The sequence below is a fragment of the Catharus ustulatus genome, chromosome 6 (assembly GCF_009819885.2).
Source record: "Catharus ustulatus isolate bCatUst1 chromosome 6, bCatUst1.pri.v2, whole genome shotgun sequence".
NCBI lineage: Eukaryota > Metazoa > Chordata > Aves > Passeriformes > Turdidae > Catharus > Catharus ustulatus.
The window spans coordinates 34,265,434-34,284,975 of record NC_046226.1 but is presented as its reverse complement, the minus strand read 5'-3'; the positions used below and the strand labels follow the sequence as shown (position 1 = coordinate 34,284,975).

At 42.5% G+C, this 19,542-nt stretch overlaps 2 protein-coding genes across 9 annotated transcripts in view; one reads left to right on the top strand and one right to left on the bottom strand.

Moving 5' to 3' along the window:
• ACTN1 (actinin alpha 1) overlaps positions 1 to 12,549 on the top strand; it is an 87,400-nt gene extending 74,851 nt beyond the window's left edge. For 2 of the 6 annotated variants that reach the window (XM_033062104.1, XM_033062105.2), the window contains exons 13-22: positions 326 to 434; positions 910 to 1,050; positions 2,940 to 3,122; positions 3,846 to 3,980; positions 4,802 to 4,981; positions 5,868 to 6,014; positions 7,567 to 7,647; positions 8,186 to 8,251; positions 9,685 to 9,843; positions 11,657 to 12,549. In XM_033062104.1, the coding sequence (XP_032917995.1) occupies positions 326 to 434; positions 910 to 1,050; positions 2,940 to 3,122; positions 3,846 to 3,980; positions 4,802 to 4,981; positions 5,868 to 6,014; positions 7,567 to 7,647; positions 8,186 to 8,251; positions 9,685 to 9,843; positions 11,657 to 11,815 (1,360 nt within the window). In that variant the 3' untranslated portion in view covers positions 11,816 to 12,549. The remainder of the gene's footprint in view (positions 1 to 325; positions 435 to 909; positions 1,051 to 2,939; positions 3,123 to 3,845; positions 3,981 to 4,801; positions 4,982 to 5,867; positions 6,015 to 7,566; positions 7,648 to 8,185; positions 8,252 to 9,684; positions 9,844 to 11,656) is intronic. The other 4 variants (XM_033062108.2, XM_033062109.2, XM_033062106.2 and 1 more) reach the window with 2 other exon arrangements.
• Positions 12,019 to 19,490, bottom strand: LOC116997423. Of its 3 annotated transcripts, none has more exons than XR_004418182.1 (4): positions 17,065 to 17,965; positions 13,916 to 13,999; positions 13,200 to 13,363; positions 12,019 to 12,948 (listed from the first exon to the last, which is right to left on the bottom strand). XR_004418182.1 is itself a non-coding variant. In XM_033062111.1 (4 exons), coding segments are annotated over exons 1-4 (351 nt in total). In that variant the 5' UTR covers positions 19,288 to 19,490; the 3' UTR covers positions 12,019 to 12,947. The 3 variants fall into 3 exon arrangements, 2 of the variants coding, with proteins under 2 accessions (XP_032918002.1, XP_032918001.1); XM_033062111.1 differs by lacking the exon at positions 17,065 to 17,965 and adding an exon at positions 19,186 to 19,490; XM_033062110.1 differs by lacking the exon at positions 17,065 to 17,965 and adding an exon at positions 19,186 to 19,490 and having other exon boundaries at positions 12,019 to 13,363.
• Positions 19,491 to 19,542: the final 52 nt, after the last annotated feature.

Below are 19,542 nucleotides of genomic sequence, written 5' to 3'. Positions count from 1 at the left end.
GAGCAGATTGCTCTGATCATAATCTGCTTATTTCCAGTTTGAGCAAAAGTCTATACTCCCTTCCCCCTTTGGCAAGTTATTCCCATCAGGTAGCCAGCCTCAGTATTTGTTGAGGCCTTGGTTGGTCCTGTTATGTTTGATTTAGCATAACACATACAGTGTCTCCTAAACTAGATCCTGATATCATCCTGACTTGCTTTATTTGCAGCGACCATGCTCTCTTTGAATCTGTGTTCAAGACTGATCAAGATTTGAAATAGGTCTCTCTTGTTTCTGTACAGGGTCATTATTTGACTTCTTGTCATTTTTTCCCCACCCTTTATAGTGAGCTGGATTATTATGACTCTCCCAGTGTCAATGCCAGGTGCCAGAAGATCTGTGACCAGTGGGATAATCTGGGTGCCCTAACCCAGAAACGTAGAGAAGCCTTGGAGGTGAGATATGTTACAAGGTGGACCTTCTGGGAAATGCATTCGTGAGGGTCAAGCTGCAGTGGACACAAGCAATATCAGCTCGTTTGTGAACTCCTAGAACATCCTGGGCTGGAAACAAGGGCTACATTTCAGTATACTTAGGCTGCTTTTCTTTGAGCCCAGTTATGGTGCCATTTGTTTGCTCTGGCAATTGATTTGTTTTTACATTTTTTATGTTTTGTAAGCTTATTCTGCCTGGAATTCTGCCTTGTTTGGTTTTATTTCAAAGGACCTTGGATTTATTTTATTCCCCTTAGAGGGAAAAAATCTGTCCAGTGTGTAATCTCTTAACAGCAGAGAGACTTTTACTGACATGCCATCCTGGGAGTACCAAGGAAGTCTGAAAGGAAGGAGCAGCTCAGACAATCTATGTATTTATGTGATTATTCTTCTCCAACCATCTCTCCTGATTTTATTTCTTTTTGTGCATGCACAGAGAACAGAGAAACTACTGGAAACTATTGATCAGTTGTACTTGGAGTATGCCAAACGAGCTGCCCCCTTCAATAACTGGATGGAAGGGGCCATGGAGGATTTGCAGGACACGTTCATCGTTCACACCATTGAGGAGATCCAGGTACAGAGCAGTCATTTGCACCAGTTAGGTGGGGACAGTGAGAAGTGTGGGGTCTCCTGAGTTGTATGAATTCAGAGTGGTATGAATTTATAGGTTTTATTTTGGTGCTTCTGCTTTATTGAGTGAGCCTTATCAAGAGAAATAAAAATGAGTATGTTTTTCCTTGATTTTGTCCAAAAACCTGGATCTGAATAGGTATAAAGCATACATACATCATCCTAGCTAGACACAAAAACTGAAAACAGATTTTTCAAAGTAACTCCAGAGCTATATTAACGGAAGCCTGAAAATGGAGAGAACCTTTTAGGATCTTGTGGAATTTTTCTTAACCCACATGAGCAAGGCTTAGTGCTGCTTATAGGGTCTGCAGGTCAATTCTCACATGGAATGTTGTGTCCAGTCATTTGATCCTATGTGATATGTTGTACCATGAGGACAATTGAGCTACTAGCTGGTTTTTGGTGCTGAGCACGAGAAAAATCACAATTGTCCACTTTAGTGCTGAATTACCATTTGAAATCAAAGTTGTCTTGCCTTTTCTAAACAGTATCTCAGTTTTTCCCCTTCTGAAAGGGTGTTAGGAATGCAACTTAAGGTATATACAGGTAATTTGCAGACCTTAGAGAGCAGGAATTACTCTTCCTGTATTGCAGTGGGGACTTCTGTTTCACCTGCTTGATGGGTTTGTGAAAAGAATCCAAGTCAGCTCTTTGCCAGAATGGCTGAGAGGAGTGTGACCATCAGTGAGGCAGCAAATGGGAGACCTACAGGGAACAGGACAGCCAGGGCAGTGGTGGAGTAGTGACAGTGAGCTGCTAGTGTCCTTCCCTCCTGAACAAAGGAGTTCATTAAGTCTTTCTTAATGCAAAATTATCTAAACAGCACTTAACCTTCCATCTTGTCCTTGTGACTGTTTGCAATGTCTCTCCCAGCCCCCAGACTTGTATTACATCTCTGTGGCCACTATAGCAGCTGCGAAGCAATGAGTCACAGTGTAAGGAAGGAATTTTACAGAAAACAGTTAACAGTGTGTGTTGTGAGAGAGAGCAGTCAATCACGTGGTTTACTTTCATTCCTTCTGTCCACACTGTTCCCTTGGTTATCCCTGCACACACCTCTGTTTCCCATGGGTCTTCCTGCCTCTTTCCCCGCGTTCGCTTCCCTAGGCTTGATCTTCTAGGTTTCTGGGATGAAGTGCCTTAAAGGCCTGTAGAAGAAATGGGAGATGAGCCAGGACCAGCTGGCTTGTCAGCTGGCTACAAACTACCAGCAAGCATGCCCAGCCATCAGTCCTTGGAGCACGGCCTGCGCACCACAGCGAGATGGGTTGTGGTCAGGGAGAAGGAGCGGTTTTCCAGCAGCAGGAGCGTGTGCAAGTTTGCAGTTGGCTGGAAGACCTTCACTTGGTTCTACCTGACTCTGATCAAATTGAATGTGAACCCTTAGTACTCATCTGGAGTTACTTTGGGTGTAGAAATAGTGCATACCCGGTGGGAGAAGAAAACATAGCGCATTTAAACTAGTGAGACTTTTTAAAATAGTAATTGTAATAGTCAGATCTTCTTCCCCAAAGAGGCTGACAAGCAGTCACTGAGCAATGTTGGAGAAATAGTTCCCCCTAAATTATGAGCCATTATTATTCCACCTTTTTCTGGTATGTGATCTCTGTCATTGGTCAACAGAAAGAGAGGGAAAATAAGACTTCACATCACTTAACTGCTTGAAACATTTAGTGATACTGAGAGAAGCTAGAGAGTGTGTTAGAGAAGCCTGCATTGTGTCCTGGAAATGCGTTAGCTTTTGCAGTCATTTCAGGAATACGTTTGCTGAAGAGGCTATTTCATAAGTAATGTTCTCACCCTCCCTTTGCTGCTGCCTTCGTTCTGCAGGGATTGACCACAGCTCATGAGCAGTTCAAAGCCACGTTGCCGGATGCTGACAAGGAGCGACAAGCCATTCTGGGAATCCACAATGAAGTCTCAAAGATTGTCCAGACATATCATGTCAACATGGCAGGAACGAATCCTTACACTACAATCACCCCACTTGAGATCAATGGCAAATGGGAACACGTGAGTTTTTTCCAGCCTTGCAGGGTATTGGGGTCAATGTCATTGCTCAACCACTTCAGGCCCAGGAAATGGATTATTTGCTCTGCAGTTACCCTTTCATGCTTACTGCTGATTTAAGTGGGGTTTTGTCATTTGGTTTTGGCACAATTGCCATGTACTTGGAAAGTGGAAGAGATCTTTAATATAAACGCCTGAAGCATATCAGAGCCCCTTCTATATGCTAATTTTAAAGGAAAGTTGCTAAATTTGAAAGCTTTGAGGTTTTTTGTCTTCAGTTGACCTGCAGATAAGTATAGCATGTGAATCAGTATCCTTTTTCACCATTCAGCCCTTCAGACATTCTATCTCTGCAGCCAAGTAGCCTTTCCTTGCTGTAATCCTAAAAGACTGTCCATACTTGTTGTGCTTATGGTTCTTAGTACCAAACAAAATCACCAGTGTGAGATCTGAACAGAATCATGCAACTCAGTTAACATGAGCCACCAAAAAACCAAATAATGAATGGAAGCTGCTTCTGGTCTTCCTTGGCCTGACATGAGTTTGTGAGTATCCTACAGCAGATAGGATTCACATTCTGTGAGTTTGCCCACTGTGACTTAAACAATACAACTGCCTGTATTCCGTGCAAACACCCACTCCTCCCTCCCTTGTGGCAAGTTCTGCATTTCCTGTACATGTGCCTTTGTGTGTCTAAACTGCACACTGAGTTACTCTTTGTTGTAGGTGCGGCAGCTGGTTCCCAGAAGGGATCAGGCCCTGATGGAAGAACACGCTCGCCAGCAGCAAAATGAGCGACTTCGTAAACAGTTTGGTGCACAGGCCAATGTCATTGGACCCTGGATCCAGACCAAGATGGAGGTAGTGCTTTGCAAATTTTGAAACACTGTTTTCCTCTGTGGTATTCACTGATACTCTTCTTTGTGATCTGTCTTGACCACTGTCACAGCCATTTTTTCTTCAAGTTACTGCAGGAGAAACATCATAGAAAATATGAAGAATCCCAAGATTGGTATTTGTTACTGAAGCGCTTGTACTTTTCTTCCTCTAATTCTAGTACCAGAAGAAAAGCATTACTTAAGATGGGGAACACTGGTATTTTAAGATTTGTGTTTATATGCAACAAATTCAGAATCCTAGATCAGAGACAGTTTGTGTAATTGCTTGCACAGCAATGATCTTGATACATGTGACTAAATAAATACAATTAATACACCAAACATCTGCAGAGGAGACATATTTAAGGGAGATCTCTCTTTAGGTAAGAGCTGAGATAAAGCCTTTGAAGTTGATGAAACATAAAAATATGAAGTTATTACTGATGGCAGGAACTGGAAAGAGAAGAGCAATTACAGAAATACATCTCTGGAGAACTAACTAAGTGGCAGACAGTACAGATCTGGCTTGGTAGATCACTAGCTTATGGGCTGCAGTTTCTTTTTCTTTTGTATCCTTGTATTAGATGCATCTTACGTGATTCACCTCACTTGGAAAATATTCAGGGCTGTGGTAAATTTTTTGCTGACACTGTCTCAGCTCCTGTGGAGAAACTGCTCCATGAGATTTTTTTTTTTATCTTTGAATTGCCATACTGTGTGAGTGAAATTACTGCAGTAAATGTCAGGCATGTTGGGGCTTGTCCTTTCAGTGGAGTCTTAACTCCTTTGGCTTTGCTAATGCAGGAGATTGGCCGCATTTCAATAGAGATGCATGGGACCCTGGAGGACCAGCTCAACCACTTGCGGCAGTATGAGAAAAGCATTGTGAATTACAAACCAAAGATTGACCAGCTGGAAGGAGACCACCAGCTGATCCAGGAAGCACTTATCTTTGACAACAAGCACACCAACTACACTATGGAGGTAAATGTTTTGGCAGCAATTAGCATCATCTGCTGTGGCCAGTTAGCATCAGCCACGTATAGTTCTGGCAACTGTGCTGTGATTCTCAGGAAAATGGAAAGCTTGATAATATGGCCAAGCATGCAACAACATGTCACTGAATTTCATTTTTGCCTTACTGCACTTCATGCCAACCCATTCCAATGTACTTCCGAATGTAGACAACAGAAACAACCTGAATGAGATCCCACAGTGTTGCTTGAAAAATTGACAGGTCTCGTCTCTCCTGCCACCTGATTGTGTTGGCTGGGATTAGAAAGGGAAGTGCTGATGATTTTGAGCTGCCGCTACCTGGCAGAAGAAAAAAGTCCAACAGAAGTGTTTTTTAAAGTCAGAATGGCTTTCTGTTGATAACATGAGGTTTCTTGGGAGCAATCTGAGTTCAACATTAGTCCACCTGAACAGACAGGCTTTGAAACTTGTTTATTTGTTTCTAGCCAACTTTCCATTAAGCAAGAGCAGAGGCAGGGGAGCACTAGTGTCTTCCAAGCACTGTGTTTTATTCACTTTCTTAGTAAGGAGAGTTTTCTCCTTAAATAACTCCTAGAAGCATTGAGTTTGCTTCTCGTTTGTGTTAAAGGCTCCAATATGTTGCTTTGACCAGGCATAGGAATTTTGCAATAGGACCAAGATTTTCTTGAGAAATTAGCTTCTTCAGTATAGGGTTTTTTCAGTCAAAATTCAGATTTTAAACACCTGCAGATTAGAAGGAATCTTTTCTGAGAAAATGGACACCAGGGACTGCCTTGCACACCAGGATGATTTAATTTGCAATAAGTAGCACATCTGATCCACTGGCCTCAGAAGCAGAAGAGCAACTTCTTACTGTCCTGACCTCTTTCACCAGCATATCCGCGTGGGCTGGGAGCAGTTACTAACAACAATTGCTAGAACCATCAACGAAGTGGAAAACCAGATTCTGACCCGTGATGCCAAAGGAATCAGCCAGGAACAGATGAATGAGTTCCGGGCTTCTTTCAACCACTTTGACAGGGTAAGTCACTGCTCACTGCAGCTACAAGCTCCCATGTGGACTGCACAGTGCAATAAAAAACAAGCAGTCAGTGAAATAAAATGGGATCACAGAAGATTTTTCATTCTTAAAAAGGCCACTCCTGTGGAGCACTTATTTCTGTGAAAACTGCCAAGTGATTGTTAGCCTGGGAGAAGTATGTCTTCACAGGAAACTGGAAGTTTCTTGGTAAAGCAAGAGTATGGAAAGGTTTGAAGGCTTTTTTAGGCAATTAGGCTTTTATTCATTCCTCTCCAGAGAGCAGATTATTATTTTGATTAATTAAATTCTTGGGACCATCTGTTCTCCACTCTTCTATACCATCTCTGCTATATGTGAGGACAGCCTGCCCTCAGAGATTGGCAGTGCTTTTAAATTGCTGAACACTGTCTATTTCAGTCCTTCTCTAGGTGTCTAAGAAAAATAAACCATGGGTTCTTTTTTAAGAGAGGGACCCATAAAGCCCTGTAGATTTTATATTTTGACCTTCATATCATTTGCCCCTTCCTTCACAACAAGTCTGAATGTTAATGCAGACAGAACAGGGGCTTCCCACCTTTAGCCATTTGATTATGAAGGCTTAACACTGACTTCAAAAACTGGGTTTTGTTGAAGAAAATCACTTGCTATTGGCCCCATCATTCTGTCTGTAGCTTCCTTGATCTGGCCAGAGCTGGTGGCAGCAGGCAGGGGCTCTTCAGTGCTTTGGGACTGTTCTGAGCTAAAGTTCTGCAGGATGGATGGGAATTCTTAGTTCCTGTAGTAGCTTGTGTATTGTTTGATGGGTACATCCAAACCCTGGGGGAGTGGGCAGCGAGCAAAGAGCAGAGCAGCTGCCAAGCCATGTTGTGCTGCACTGTACACCCGTGCTGTTTGCAGAGCTGAGCACTTGAAATAGCTTTGCCAGTCAAAGCTCCACCTCCTGTGCAGGTCTCATAAATACATCCACAATGCTGCTCCCCTGAGCTTCAGCTGGTTTTCTTTGTCTGTTCCTGGGATGCCCTGACATCTAAGCTTCCTTGGGTGTGTTGCCAGACATACCTGCCCTCACCTACTCCTTTAGTGGAACTTTTGACTATACGATTAAGGCAATGCTCCCCACTGCCTCTGCCTGCTTACCTGCACTCGGGGTTACTAGTGAAACTCAGGGCTTCTGACACTGGATAACAAGCAGTGATGCAAGTAATTCACTTGGGAGATTGAGATCTTGAGGCTTCTGAGCATCAGCTGTTTTTGTCATTCAAATGCTCTGAACATGGGATGAGCTCTCTGAGAAGGAACTGTTCCAAGAGCATTTTTAGCACATCCTGAAATGTCATTGTGATATCTAATGTTGTGCACTTTTTATTTTTCTTCCCTGTCCTTCTGTCTGCATGTCATTCTTCCTGCTCCTCTCTCCTCACCCACTGCATGGTGCACCTCTTTGTTGTCCTTTCACCTCCCTTTGATCTCCTCTGTGTGTCCCTTCCTCGTGCCCCACACCGTCACCCCACTGGCACTGCATGTCCTGCTGCCTGGCACACCGCATAACCAGGACCACTCCGGCACACTTGGCCCTGAGGAGTTCAAAGCCTGTCTCATCAGCTTGGGTTACGATATTGGAAACGATGCACAGGTACTGAAAGCTAGTGGTGAACACAGCCAGATATTAAACTGTGAAAAAATAACAGGTTTTTTCCTTTCTTTTCTTGTTTGTCTTAATCCATCTGTTGTTGTTCCTGTGTTTGACTATATATACATCACTTTGCTATACTACTTACTCTCTAAATGTACTTTGCTATCTATTCCTTTTTAATTCCTTAATTTTTTGTCTTGGGATAATTCCTTTTATGTCTTTAAATTGTTCTGTTTACTTCTGTGTCACTTAAAACTCCTTTCATTCCTCAATCTGTCTTGCTTAATATCTTCTTGCCCTTTTTTCATCACCAATATGTTTCTTGTGTATAAACTATTCCATGTCCAAAACCACCTTTGTTTCTTCATGCTTTCACAAACTACCTTTCCTCTGTTACTTTTCATTGTGCTGTAAATCCTCTTTCTATCTTTTCCCCCCAAAACTCATTCTTTATAATGTCTTCTGTGGGTTCATTTCTCCCTGGACTGGTCTCCCTTTTCTATCTTGGCTTTTTCCATCTTTGCATCACTCTCTGTAGAAGAAGACTGGTATGATGGATTGTGAAGATTTCCGAGCCTGCCTTATCTCCATGGGTTACAATATGGTAATGTAGAGCCCTCTGTCACTCCTATTCAAAGTGATTCTGTAGGCACCTTCAAAAATACAGGGAGAATGTGTAGTGAATCAAGGTAAATATAGCTTTATTTTTCAGAATTATCAACAATGTTACATGTTGTACATGTAAAATTCTTGTCTCACAGCTCTAGTGAAAGGTAAAAAGATGGAATTAATTGTCTAATTCCTGTGTGGTTCAAATAAAAATTATATTTATCAGACTGTGTAGCTACTAGTGGAGGAAACAGTAAGCATCCTCATACTGGTGCCTGCTCTCTGCATAACACACACAGCCTCCCCCAGCCCTGAATATCAGTTGAAATCATTTGGAAGTACACACGAATGAATACACTCGGAATGCTGCTCCTCTCAGTCCTACCTTCTCATCACCTTTTCTGTACATGTAAATTCAAGTTCCAGTCATGCTCCCTGTAGCATTTCCCTCACCAGAATACCTGAATATTCAGAGCAGTAACATGGCACCTTGGGAGGCATGACAGCTAATGCTCTAGGAAGAGCTTCACTAAAGACTGATGCTCATCAAAGGACAGGAGAAGAGCACAGTTTGAGCATATTCATCTGCACTCTTGGTGTCTTTGCTCCTGATATCAGGCAAAGCAGTGTTTAATCATCTTACTCATGAGCCCAGTACAAATACAGACTCTTTGTAGCGTGCCAAGACAGTAACATTTGATTAGGTATCTTAATTACTCTTGAAGGTATACTGTTCTAAATGTGTTAGGAGAACCTGTTCCCTGGAAAAAACTCTGCTCTGCTCTCCCCTCCTCCTTACCTGGGGAGGAAGGAGTCCCAGAGATGAGAACAGATGACCTTTCATTTAAATGCAGAAAGAAATGAAGAAAACTACACTATAAGGTTTTGGTTTCTGTAGCAAAACTTCTCTGTGGGATCTTCCCTGTAGAGACTATTTCCCTGGACCACTCCACATACGCAAGTCCTTCTTTGCAAAGCCTGCCTATTAAAGATGAGTACAATACTATGAAATATCCCAGAGACGTTTCTTCTGTCAGCTGAAGAAAATTGTAGAAGTTCTCTTTTAAGTAAATGAAAGTAAAAGGATTTGATGAGTGCGTATTTTCAAATACTGCTACAGACATCTAGCACATGTATGGAGAAATTTGGGTCTTCCTCTGAAGTCAGTTGGTACTGTTGTCCTAGAGCTGGATGTTATCCTCAGGCATAGCTGGCAGTGTTTTATTCCTGAGGACAAATGAGTGGGAAGCATTTGTACACAACAGCAAGCTAAAAAAGAACATCCTCATTAAAAAAAAACAAACCCAGAGGTGGTTTCTACTTGGCTTTGTTTTCTAGCCTATGAGATGTGGTGGTGAATGGTTTCTCCTCACTTTGGTAGCACTGCTGCCCAAATACCCAGGTTTACATGACTCTCTTGCTCTCCAGGGAGAGGCGGAGTTTGCCCGCATCATGAGCATCGTCGACCCGAACCGTTTGGGTGTAGTGACCTTCCAGGCCTTCATCGACTTCATGTCCCGGGAAACAGCAGATACAGATACTGCTGACCAGGTTATGGCTTCCTTCAAGATCCTGGCTGGAGATAAGGTCAGGCTCCATACCTTGGTTTCCTGTATCAGCTTAATATCTGCTTTCTTTTTTCTCTTGTCTCTGAGAGAAAGTGTCAAGGGAAGCACTCTGCCATGGGAGGGTGTTTTCACAGGAACCTTCTGTAGTACTGGAGGAGTGCAAGGTTAAAGTGTGGGTTAATGAGCAACGTGCTAAGGCACTCAAAAGTCCTGCTCAGCTGTCAGTCAGAACTTTGCAGCCCACTCTTGCTTCAAAATTTTAATTAAGAGCTTGGTCACAATTTGTTATTTTAAAATTATCAAGTTCAACAGATGGTTTTTGATTAGTCTTGAAAACTTCATTACTGTCAGATGTAAACTTGAGATGACCTTTCTCAGATCTACATTCACTATCAGTTGTTATACAATCAATAGATTTTCATTGAGGGTATACAGTCAATAGATTTTCATTGAATATATGCTGTATCTGCAGGGGGAACATCTTTTAACCACAGAAATTGGTTGAATGTAGGAAAACTCTGAGTGATATGAAAAATATTCATTTTTGGAATTTACATCATCAGGGGAAGCAGCTGATAAAAAATGTAATCTTATTTTTCTTAGATAACAATGCCCTCTAATCTTTTCTATAACTGAACAAATAATATGTACATGTAATATTAACGTATCTCTTTATGTGCTAATGATCATGTAGTTATCTCACATGAAATGTTGGATACCATTTCTCAGATTGTAATGAGTCTCCCTTGAATCCAGTACTGGTTTCCATTTTTCACTAAGAATCTTATAGTAATCTAGAAACTCATGATACATCCTTTAGACATGTGCCTGACTGAAGCCAGTTCTATTTTCTTTTGAGGCCTGACAATTCCATGTTATTCAGATCAGCTAACCACTGAATAAATAGGTACTTCAAGATGCAGCATTACTAATTAATTTGTTTACTCTGTACAGTATGTTACATATACTTGTCAGTATTTAACATGCTCTTGTGACTGTAACATGAATTAATATTGCATTATGAAGAAAAATCCCTCATACCCAAGTCATGAAAGTGAAAGGGAAAAAGAAATTATAAGAAGTCACAGGAGAGAGAGGGATGGTGTGAAACCTGAGCTATTGCTCGGACTGCAAATGGCCTTGAGTCAGTTAGCTAAAGACAACATAGTGATTATGATTAGCAAACAGGCAACTACTGTTACCTACTGCATGGAGAGAAGTCAGGTTAGCTCAGTTCAGTGCAGCAAGTCTCCAGAAGCTGAATTTACTTAAGTTTTGCTTGCTTATTAAAAGTGACTGCAGTAAAGAGACTGTTGCTGGAACTGGGGAAGCAATACAAAGTGTTCCCTTGTCTGCTGGCTGCATTGGGTGCCCTAGCAAGAACTAGTGGGGATGGCCCCTTCCCTTTCTCTGAAGAGAGGGAATGGCAACTCCCAAGCAGCACAAGCAGCTGTTAACTCCTGCGTCAGCATCCAAATTAAATTTCTGCTTCCTCCCATTTACTTTCAGCAGTAATTTGTCAACAGGGAGGCACAGTCTTAACACTAACAACTCGCCTGACTTACCTCCAGGTCTTTCTTTAGCTGCACCAGCATCTCTCATGCAAAACCAATCTTTGTTGTAAAAACCATTTACTTGGCAAACAGTAGGGAAGGAGTGCATGTCCTCCCGGAGTGTAAGTGCTCTCTGTGTGAGTGTACAGCACAGCTCCAGTTGTTAGGATCCTGTCCCTGAGTGTTGCCTGCTGCTCTGGTGGGACAGGGGTGGTTGTCCCCCAGAGGAAGGTGAGTTTGCAGAAAGTGACGATGCCTTACCATTTGTGCTCTTTGCAGAACTACATCACTGTGGACGAGCTGCGGCGGGAGCTGCCTCCTGACCAGGCTGAATACTGCATTGCCAGGATGGCTCCCTACACTGGCCGCGATGCTGTGCCCGGTGCCCTGGACTACATGTCCTTCTCCACAGCGCTCTATGGCGAAAGTGACCTTTAACTTTTTTCTGTCGCACCACACGCTCCCTCCCCTCTCCCCCGTCCAATACACCCTATTTTCTCTTTGCAAAGCAACCTCTGCTCCGCTCTTTTTTGTGTTTTCCTGTTTTGCTTCAGATAACAGATCACATTTTTAAGTGGGGGGGAGGACAATGACATGGGACCGCCTACCTTGCCCTTGAAATAACAGTTTACAAAATTATTTTGTGCAAAAAAGTTACGTTTTAAAAAGAACAGACATATTTTATTATAGAAAAAGGTATTTTTCTCCACCAGATTGAAACTTAAAAAGAAAATGTTAAAATATTGCACCAAATATTTTTTGTTGTGACATAGAAAGTCAAGCACAATGTTACATTCCATCCTTTCCAAAAAGAACCAAACTATGACAAAACTCCACTTGTTCTGTTAACTATTACATTTGCGTATGTCTCTCTTATCACGTTTATCTTGGGAGGGGGGAAGGCACACAAGTGCATGTGTTTGCTGGTTCACTCATTTCATGAAAATATTTTATGATAAACTTTTGAAATTGCTGTGTTTTCTAGGGAAAAAATAATGTACACAGCTCATGTTTTCATATTTAATTAAAAAATACAATATGCCTCCTATGTTTATCAGTGCACAACTTTTTTTGTTGCTGAGAGTTGTCTGGTTTCAGAACATGAAGCTTGAGAGTTGATAACTTTGATATTGCTTGTCACAAACCATATTAAAAACTTCTTGTGATAACAACTCTAGACTTTATTCATTTGTATAGCAAAATAGTTTAATACTATTTAGTTGAACATAAGAAGAGTCCAAAATTAATGTTTTAACTGAAATTACACTACATTGAAAGGTATATTCTGAGCCCCATAGCCTTTTCATTCTTGCTGAATAATGTTGAAATTTTCACAGCTTAATGGCCACTTTAAATCCACAATACACCTTTATTAGCACCCTTTTAGAAGCAATATTCTTATTACTCCTTAAAAACTAGCACAGAATTAGTTACTAGAGCTGTACAAACAGCCACCATATCGTAAACCAGCCATGAAAAATCCATCTACTGTTCCATGCCCAATATTGAACATCTGACTGATTTTGGTAGCACATCTTCTGCCATCATAGATTCCTCCAGAGGTCATCTTTCTGTTGGACATACAAAAGAAGCCAGCTTTCAGGACAACTCCTGTGGGACTTTCATTGAGTCATAAACTAACACATGCACCCATGTGTCCAGAAATGGGCAAAGAGAAGCAGCCAATCCCTTCCATCCATCTCATGTTACAGGTACATTTCCTGCCCTCCACAACTTTTTTAGGAAACAGGGTTAGGAGCAAAATAACATTACTGCTTCATGATGTGTTTCAAGTAAGTGTTTTATAGGTATAAGCACATACCAGATTTTATTTTGAAGTAATGACTGCAGGAATGGTGGATTCGTGGGCCGATTCACAAAGAGCTCCTTGGTAACATCGTCCTCTGTTCCCCAGAGCAGAGTCCTGAGGAAGGTATTGTACATGGTGGGTTGAGGTTCAGCACAGGTTTCTGGTTCATTCCTGACCTTCAGTAAAACAATAAAAATCACAGCAGCACATTGTGATCTACCCCAAAACATGACAGCATCAGCCTACTGCATTTGGAGAAAGGATGCTAATGTCTGCTACCACGCTTCTTTCCAGCATGCACCAAGATGTGCATTCTCGTGTAGGCTGGATTATGAATTTACAGGGGGCATGCAAATAAATGCCATTTAGCTTCATACATAAATGAGTCCAGCCTGCATTCAACACAGTTTTTCTTCAAAGGTGACACTTTGTGTAACTTAGCTATAATTTTGTTGTTAATGAGGAATTGAGCTGAAGCCTCCTGTGTTGCGTGGAGGGGTTGGTATGAGTTGTCAGTAATGTAGGACTTGAAGCCCCAGCAGTATTTAATCCACTTGCAAACTCATTTTCAGCTATGTCACTACTACTTTGCTGCAAATGGGACTGCCCTCTTCAAAAGTGTGGTATGTTGATTTCTATTGCCATGTTTTAAAGTACATAGCATAGGTTATCTGTTTGAAAGCTAAAACCGCAAAGAGGATGACTAGAGGCCTGAACAGATAACTTACATTGAAGTTTGCCTCTGAATATCCATTGCCCTTGCTTTGGTAATCCTCTTCTACAGTAGCTGCCCTATCCTTGGTTTGCTGCACCTGAAAAAGGACATTTGCACTGTCAAAAAATCTGATTTAAAAAAAAATTATCTCTGTAGGTTGTGCCTCCTCCCAGAAGATGCAATGATATTTTAATTTTTTTATTTATTTATTTAAACAATAAAACTGGTGTGGGAGGAGAATGGGAATATCTGTTGGGCTATTAAATTACCACTGTCTGGAGAAAAAGATCCATGTTATTTTGAAAAAGGGGTGGAAAAGTGCATGGCTGCCACTTGGGCCATCACTTGGGGCCCAGGTCTGCTACCACTGAGAATGAAGCCAAATTATGTTGAATGACCTGGTGACAGTGCTCTGCAAGTCCATGCTTGGAGATTCCAGAAAGTCTTCATAAAAATCTTTTTCTGAGCTGTGGCAGTGTTGCAATGTGTGACAGGTTTCACACAAAACACCAGCTAGGTGTAAGTATTCCCAGTTTTACGACAGAAAACAGGTGGCTTATCCCTGCTGACACCACAGATTGGTGGCAATGTGTGGGCTCCAGCCTTGTGGAAGTTGGCACCCCAGCACTGCTTTGGTGAAACTGAGATGTCAACAGCAATAGAAAGGTCTAGTCCATGCTTCTGAATACTTGTATAGGGTTAAAAATATTGGCAATAGGTGTGCCTAAAATACACCGGCATGTTTCTTCAGAGGCATGGCCTCTGACAAACTGGCTAGAACTTACGTGACCTGCTGCAAGACATTCACCTTCCTCATTTGCAGCACGAGATTTATCTTGCAATTGTGTGGCCTAACAGACTGTGGCAGTTAGTATGCTGAAATGTGAAAGCAGCTTTTGGTATTAGGCTCATGGTTTTGCAGCTAACATGCCACTCTTTAGCCAAGGCCTGGCATCAGCCTTGATGAAATTCGTCTCTGGAAGCGGCTGTTTGCATTTCAGTGACTGCCCCTTTGCCAGAACAGGAACAGAAAAAGTGGACAATCCACTTCAAGCTCACTCCTTCCATTCAGGGGTAAGCCATTTCTGTCAGCCTCCCATACTCGCTATTTCAGGTGTGGAAATTGAAATAATACTTTTTGTAGAAATCAACCAAGAAAGTCCCTTCATGATATCTTTGATATCTTTGGCTCTGAGATCTCAATGACCTGCCTTATTCAGCGTGACTGTCTGATAGTACAGGGGCAGAAAACACTTCAGTGCTCAAACAACATGGGTCTTGTCTTGCCTGCCAGAATGTCAACCACATTTCCCAAAGCCTCTCAAATCTGTCTTGTGACCCTTGCATGTCTTCAGTGCTGCCAGCATCTGGTTTGGAGCAGTGCAGGAGCAGAGCCAGGAGTCTCAGAAGACAATGAAAGGAAACTAGTCTGCAACCTTGAATGAACTTGGTTTCAAAGAAGTATTAATATATCCATGGAGATTGCGTCCAGACGAATCAGACTGACTGGTCTTATCAGGGAAATAAAGGAGAGGGTGGGGGGTTGTAATGGCTGTGAAAAGGAACAGCTTGAACTAAAATGCCTTTGTTAAGAAAACAGAATGCAAATACAATTTTCATACCATAACAAGAAGAGTACTTGTACAACATTACTTGCACTACAGACACAAAGGTAGGACAGGCTTTTTCCACCCCTATGGTAGCCAAGTATGAAAAAACTTAATCCTGTTGAATTAATTAAACCCTTGAGGTGACTGGCTACTGAAAGAGTTGCTACTGTGCAAACCCTTAAAATCCACTGCATTAGCACTAAGCTGCTGGGAAAGTCTTAGCATAGTAAACATAGATTAACAAAGTCTAGGGCATATCCTGATGCAAACAGGTAATCAGAACACTCCCCAGCAGACCCTCAGAAAATGTGCTAAGTGCTGCAGTCAGTAGAGAAGTCAGCCATTGCAAAGGATGAAACTGGATTATTGCATCTTGTACAGGGACGGCTGCTCTAAGGCTATTTCAGAAGATTTAAATCTCAGCAATTTAAACCTACTGAAAATGAAAGGAGAAAAATATCTTTTCTATATTCTGAGGGCTCAGAGCTACTACAGTCTAGATCTCATCAATAAGATATTAAAATAGATTCTTCCCAACTTTGAATACCATGCAACAGCCAAGAAATAGGGTCTCAGTTTTGTTTTGTTTTGTTCTTTGCTTTGACTTCTGGGACATACATGAAAAACTGTTGGCAGAAACTGCCCCAACTCCTGTCATTATCTTACCTCTTCTCAGCAAGTGTCTTTCCACCCACTTTCTATTAGTCAGTAGTTCATACCCTGGTGGCCCAGCCAGCACTCAAGTGAAATATTGAGGACCTCTAGTTGTCATCATTCCTCAGTGACCCCGACCCTCAGACTGTCTGCAAAGGCACAATCCCTCACTACTCCTAAAGGAAACATCCGGTGTTGCTCCCACTGGGCAGATAAAGAAGGCAAAGGGGAGGAAAAGAGCTAGATGTCACTGGAAGGTAGAAATATGAAGCCTTTATTTACAATTGCAGTCCAAACAGTGTCTGTTCTGGTGCTCAAGTCTGGACATATTGCTCACTAGGCTTCACCCTCTTGCACCTAAACCTTCTCTGCACACCTCTGTTTCTGCCCTACACCCTAACCAGCAGGAAACCTAATAGGATGGGCCAGAGAGCATCTCCTCAGCCCTCACTCAGTCCCTCTCTGAAATAATTAAGTATTCAAGCAATAGGAGAGAAAGCATGAGCCCATATCCTCATGGTTTAAGCAATGGGTTTGCAGAAAGAATGCTGCATTTCTGTTCCCTGACAGAGGTATTTTTTAGGTATTTCCTATTAAACAGCCACAGGATAAGGACCCTTAGGATAGGAAACAGGCCCTAGCATGCTCCTCTCAGCACCCCAACCACTAGGCTCTCCTTATACTTGCTCTCCCTCAGCTGTCTGCTCCATAGTGGCAGAATTGGAGTGAGAGGAGCCTCCCTCCTCCACACCACAGGCTCACACTGTGGTTAGGACATTCTGGTGGGTGGGAGCCTGAATCTTCAATCTGAGGAAGACAGCAAACCTGAGCTTCCAAAGTAATGAGTATTTTAAATGATAAGCCATTTTACAAAATGTAGCTGTTGATCTGAACATACCTTTTGGCAGCCAAAGAAAAGAATAAGCCCTAGTTAGTTCTCGTTACAGACAGAAGTTGGCACTCTTCTTGGAGACAAGACCATCCTTTGGATCCCAGGTGGAAGAAGGCTCTGGCTTTCCAGTTGCAGCCAGGTGCATTTCTGCTGAGCAGGGGCAGGATGTTCAGACCTACACCTCTCCTTAATGAATAGGACATAATATTTAATCTGCTGAGCCACAGCATCCTGCTTTCTGGGAACAGAGAAAATAAAATTTCTTCTTCAGGGAAGTAAGAAAGCAGTTAATTTACCCCAACAATAAACAGATTGTGGTTTTTAAGTATTCTGATTCCAGATAAGTGTTTGTTTACATTTGTAGATGCGCAGTCAGGACAGTAATAGTTCCCAGTGGGCTTTCAGATGTACTTCTGAGAGACCAATCTTTTTCTGCAAGCAAAGTAACGAAGGAGCTAAAACACAGCGTCATTACTAAAGTTGATTTTGTACGTGATAGCTTCCAGAAACACTACTCACACACAAGAGGCAATGCTGCAGATTCTCCTACTGATATATTTCATGCCTTTTACCACCCATGAAGAATGTCCACAACCAAGAAAGGGAAAGCAGGACTGCAGCCTGGCTCAGGCACTACCGGAGCAGCCGGAGCTGTGTTCCAGATGCACAGCCACATTCTTCCCTGCTGACATGATCCCAGAGGCTGAAGAGAAGCAGGATAAAACCGAAAAGGCATTAATTGGGCTTCTAGCATAACTATCTTCATCATTGCCAGTAACTCCAATCCCTATTACATCTATACCATTCCAAGACTGCCACCTAAGGAGCTTTTTTCTGTTTCTGAGCTTCTTAATACAGCAGTTCAAGCACACAGTCACACAGAGACTTTACTGCTGCTCCTGTAGTAGTCCAGCTCTACCACCTACATAGAATTTGCACAAAAAGTCACAGCACTGCCATTTTGAGTGTCCTGGACTCTCTTATCAAATAAAGAAGTAAAGCAGCCTTACAACTAAACATTGTATTCAGAGTTGTAAGGCATACTTGCACCAGCTACAGCTACTCACATTTTCTTTTTTAATTACAGCTAGCTGTGTTCTCTTGTCATATTTCTGCATTTTCTTACCACTAAGAGTTCACATCAGCTGCCTTGTGGCAAAAGTCAGCAGCATCCTGGGCTGCATTAGCCAAGGCATCACTGGAGGGTCAAGCAAAGTGATCCTGCTCCTCTACACAGCACTGGTGAGGCCACATCTGGAATGCTATGTCCACAAGAGAGACATGGACTTACTGAAGCAATTCCAGCACATCACCACAAACATGACTGTGAGACTGGAGCACCTCTCATGGAAGGAGAGGCCAAGAGAGCTGGGATTGTTCAGCCTGGAGAAAGCTGAATGTGTATCAATACCTGAATGGCAGGGAATGAAGAGGAGGGTGCCAGACTCTTCTCAGTAGCATCCACGGACAACTGAAACCCATGACACTTCATCTGAACAAAAGAAAATACTTTTTTTCTACTCTAAGGGTAGTCAAACACTAGGTCAGGTTGTCCAGAGAGGCTGTGGAGTCTCCATCTGGAGAGATACTAAAAAGCTGGCTGGACATAGTCCTGGGCAAGCCTGGGGGAATAGGCCAGATGATCTCAAAGGATCACTTCCAACCTAAAAGATTCTGTTTATTATATGGATGTTTAATGTATAGGTTGTCTCCCTCCAAGAGAGGACAATAAATTTGAATGATGCCTGAATCTAACATACAATATCATAAATGCAACTTAGATTCTTACTCCAGTTAAATCCAGCATGATGCTGTCAGACAAGAGGGAAAAACAGGCAAACCAAACTCTAGTTATATTTTAAGCTTTGGGACAGCAAAGACTTAACAAGCTAGGCTGCATTGACAAAACAGGTAATTTTTCTTGGTCATCATACTGTGAACTGTCATTAATTACATTGTAAGAAGTCCATAAAGTGAATGTATCTGATACTGATAAAGCAGGAAAGTAGTGTGCTGTTTATTCATGGAAAAACTGTTCCTGCCATACAGGCCTGGATCTCCACGAGACGCTTTTCCCCAGCCAAGGTTTCCCCCTGGTGTCAGCGATTAACAATATTGCGGCGTTACCCAGAGCGCTGCAATTCTGTGCGCCGAAGAGAAGATGGTAGCAAGGGGCTGGCCGCAGTGCAACACTTGAGATGAATTCTCTGGACGTGTGACTTTTCTCATTCACTCGTTAAGCACAATTGTCTGTTTTGCCGTGTCTCAGTCAAAAAGTCACAGGCAGTTCATCACGAACCGGCTGCTCAGGGAAGCTGTGGATACCCCATCCCCGGCAGTGTGCGAGGCCAAGCTCTGAACACCGAGGGGAAGTGTCCATGCCCGTGGCGGAGGGTTGGAGCGAGATGGCCTCGCAACTCCCCGCCATTGCCCCCCCGCCATTGCGCCTACATCTCCCGTCGTGCCGCGCGGCGCGCTGCGGGC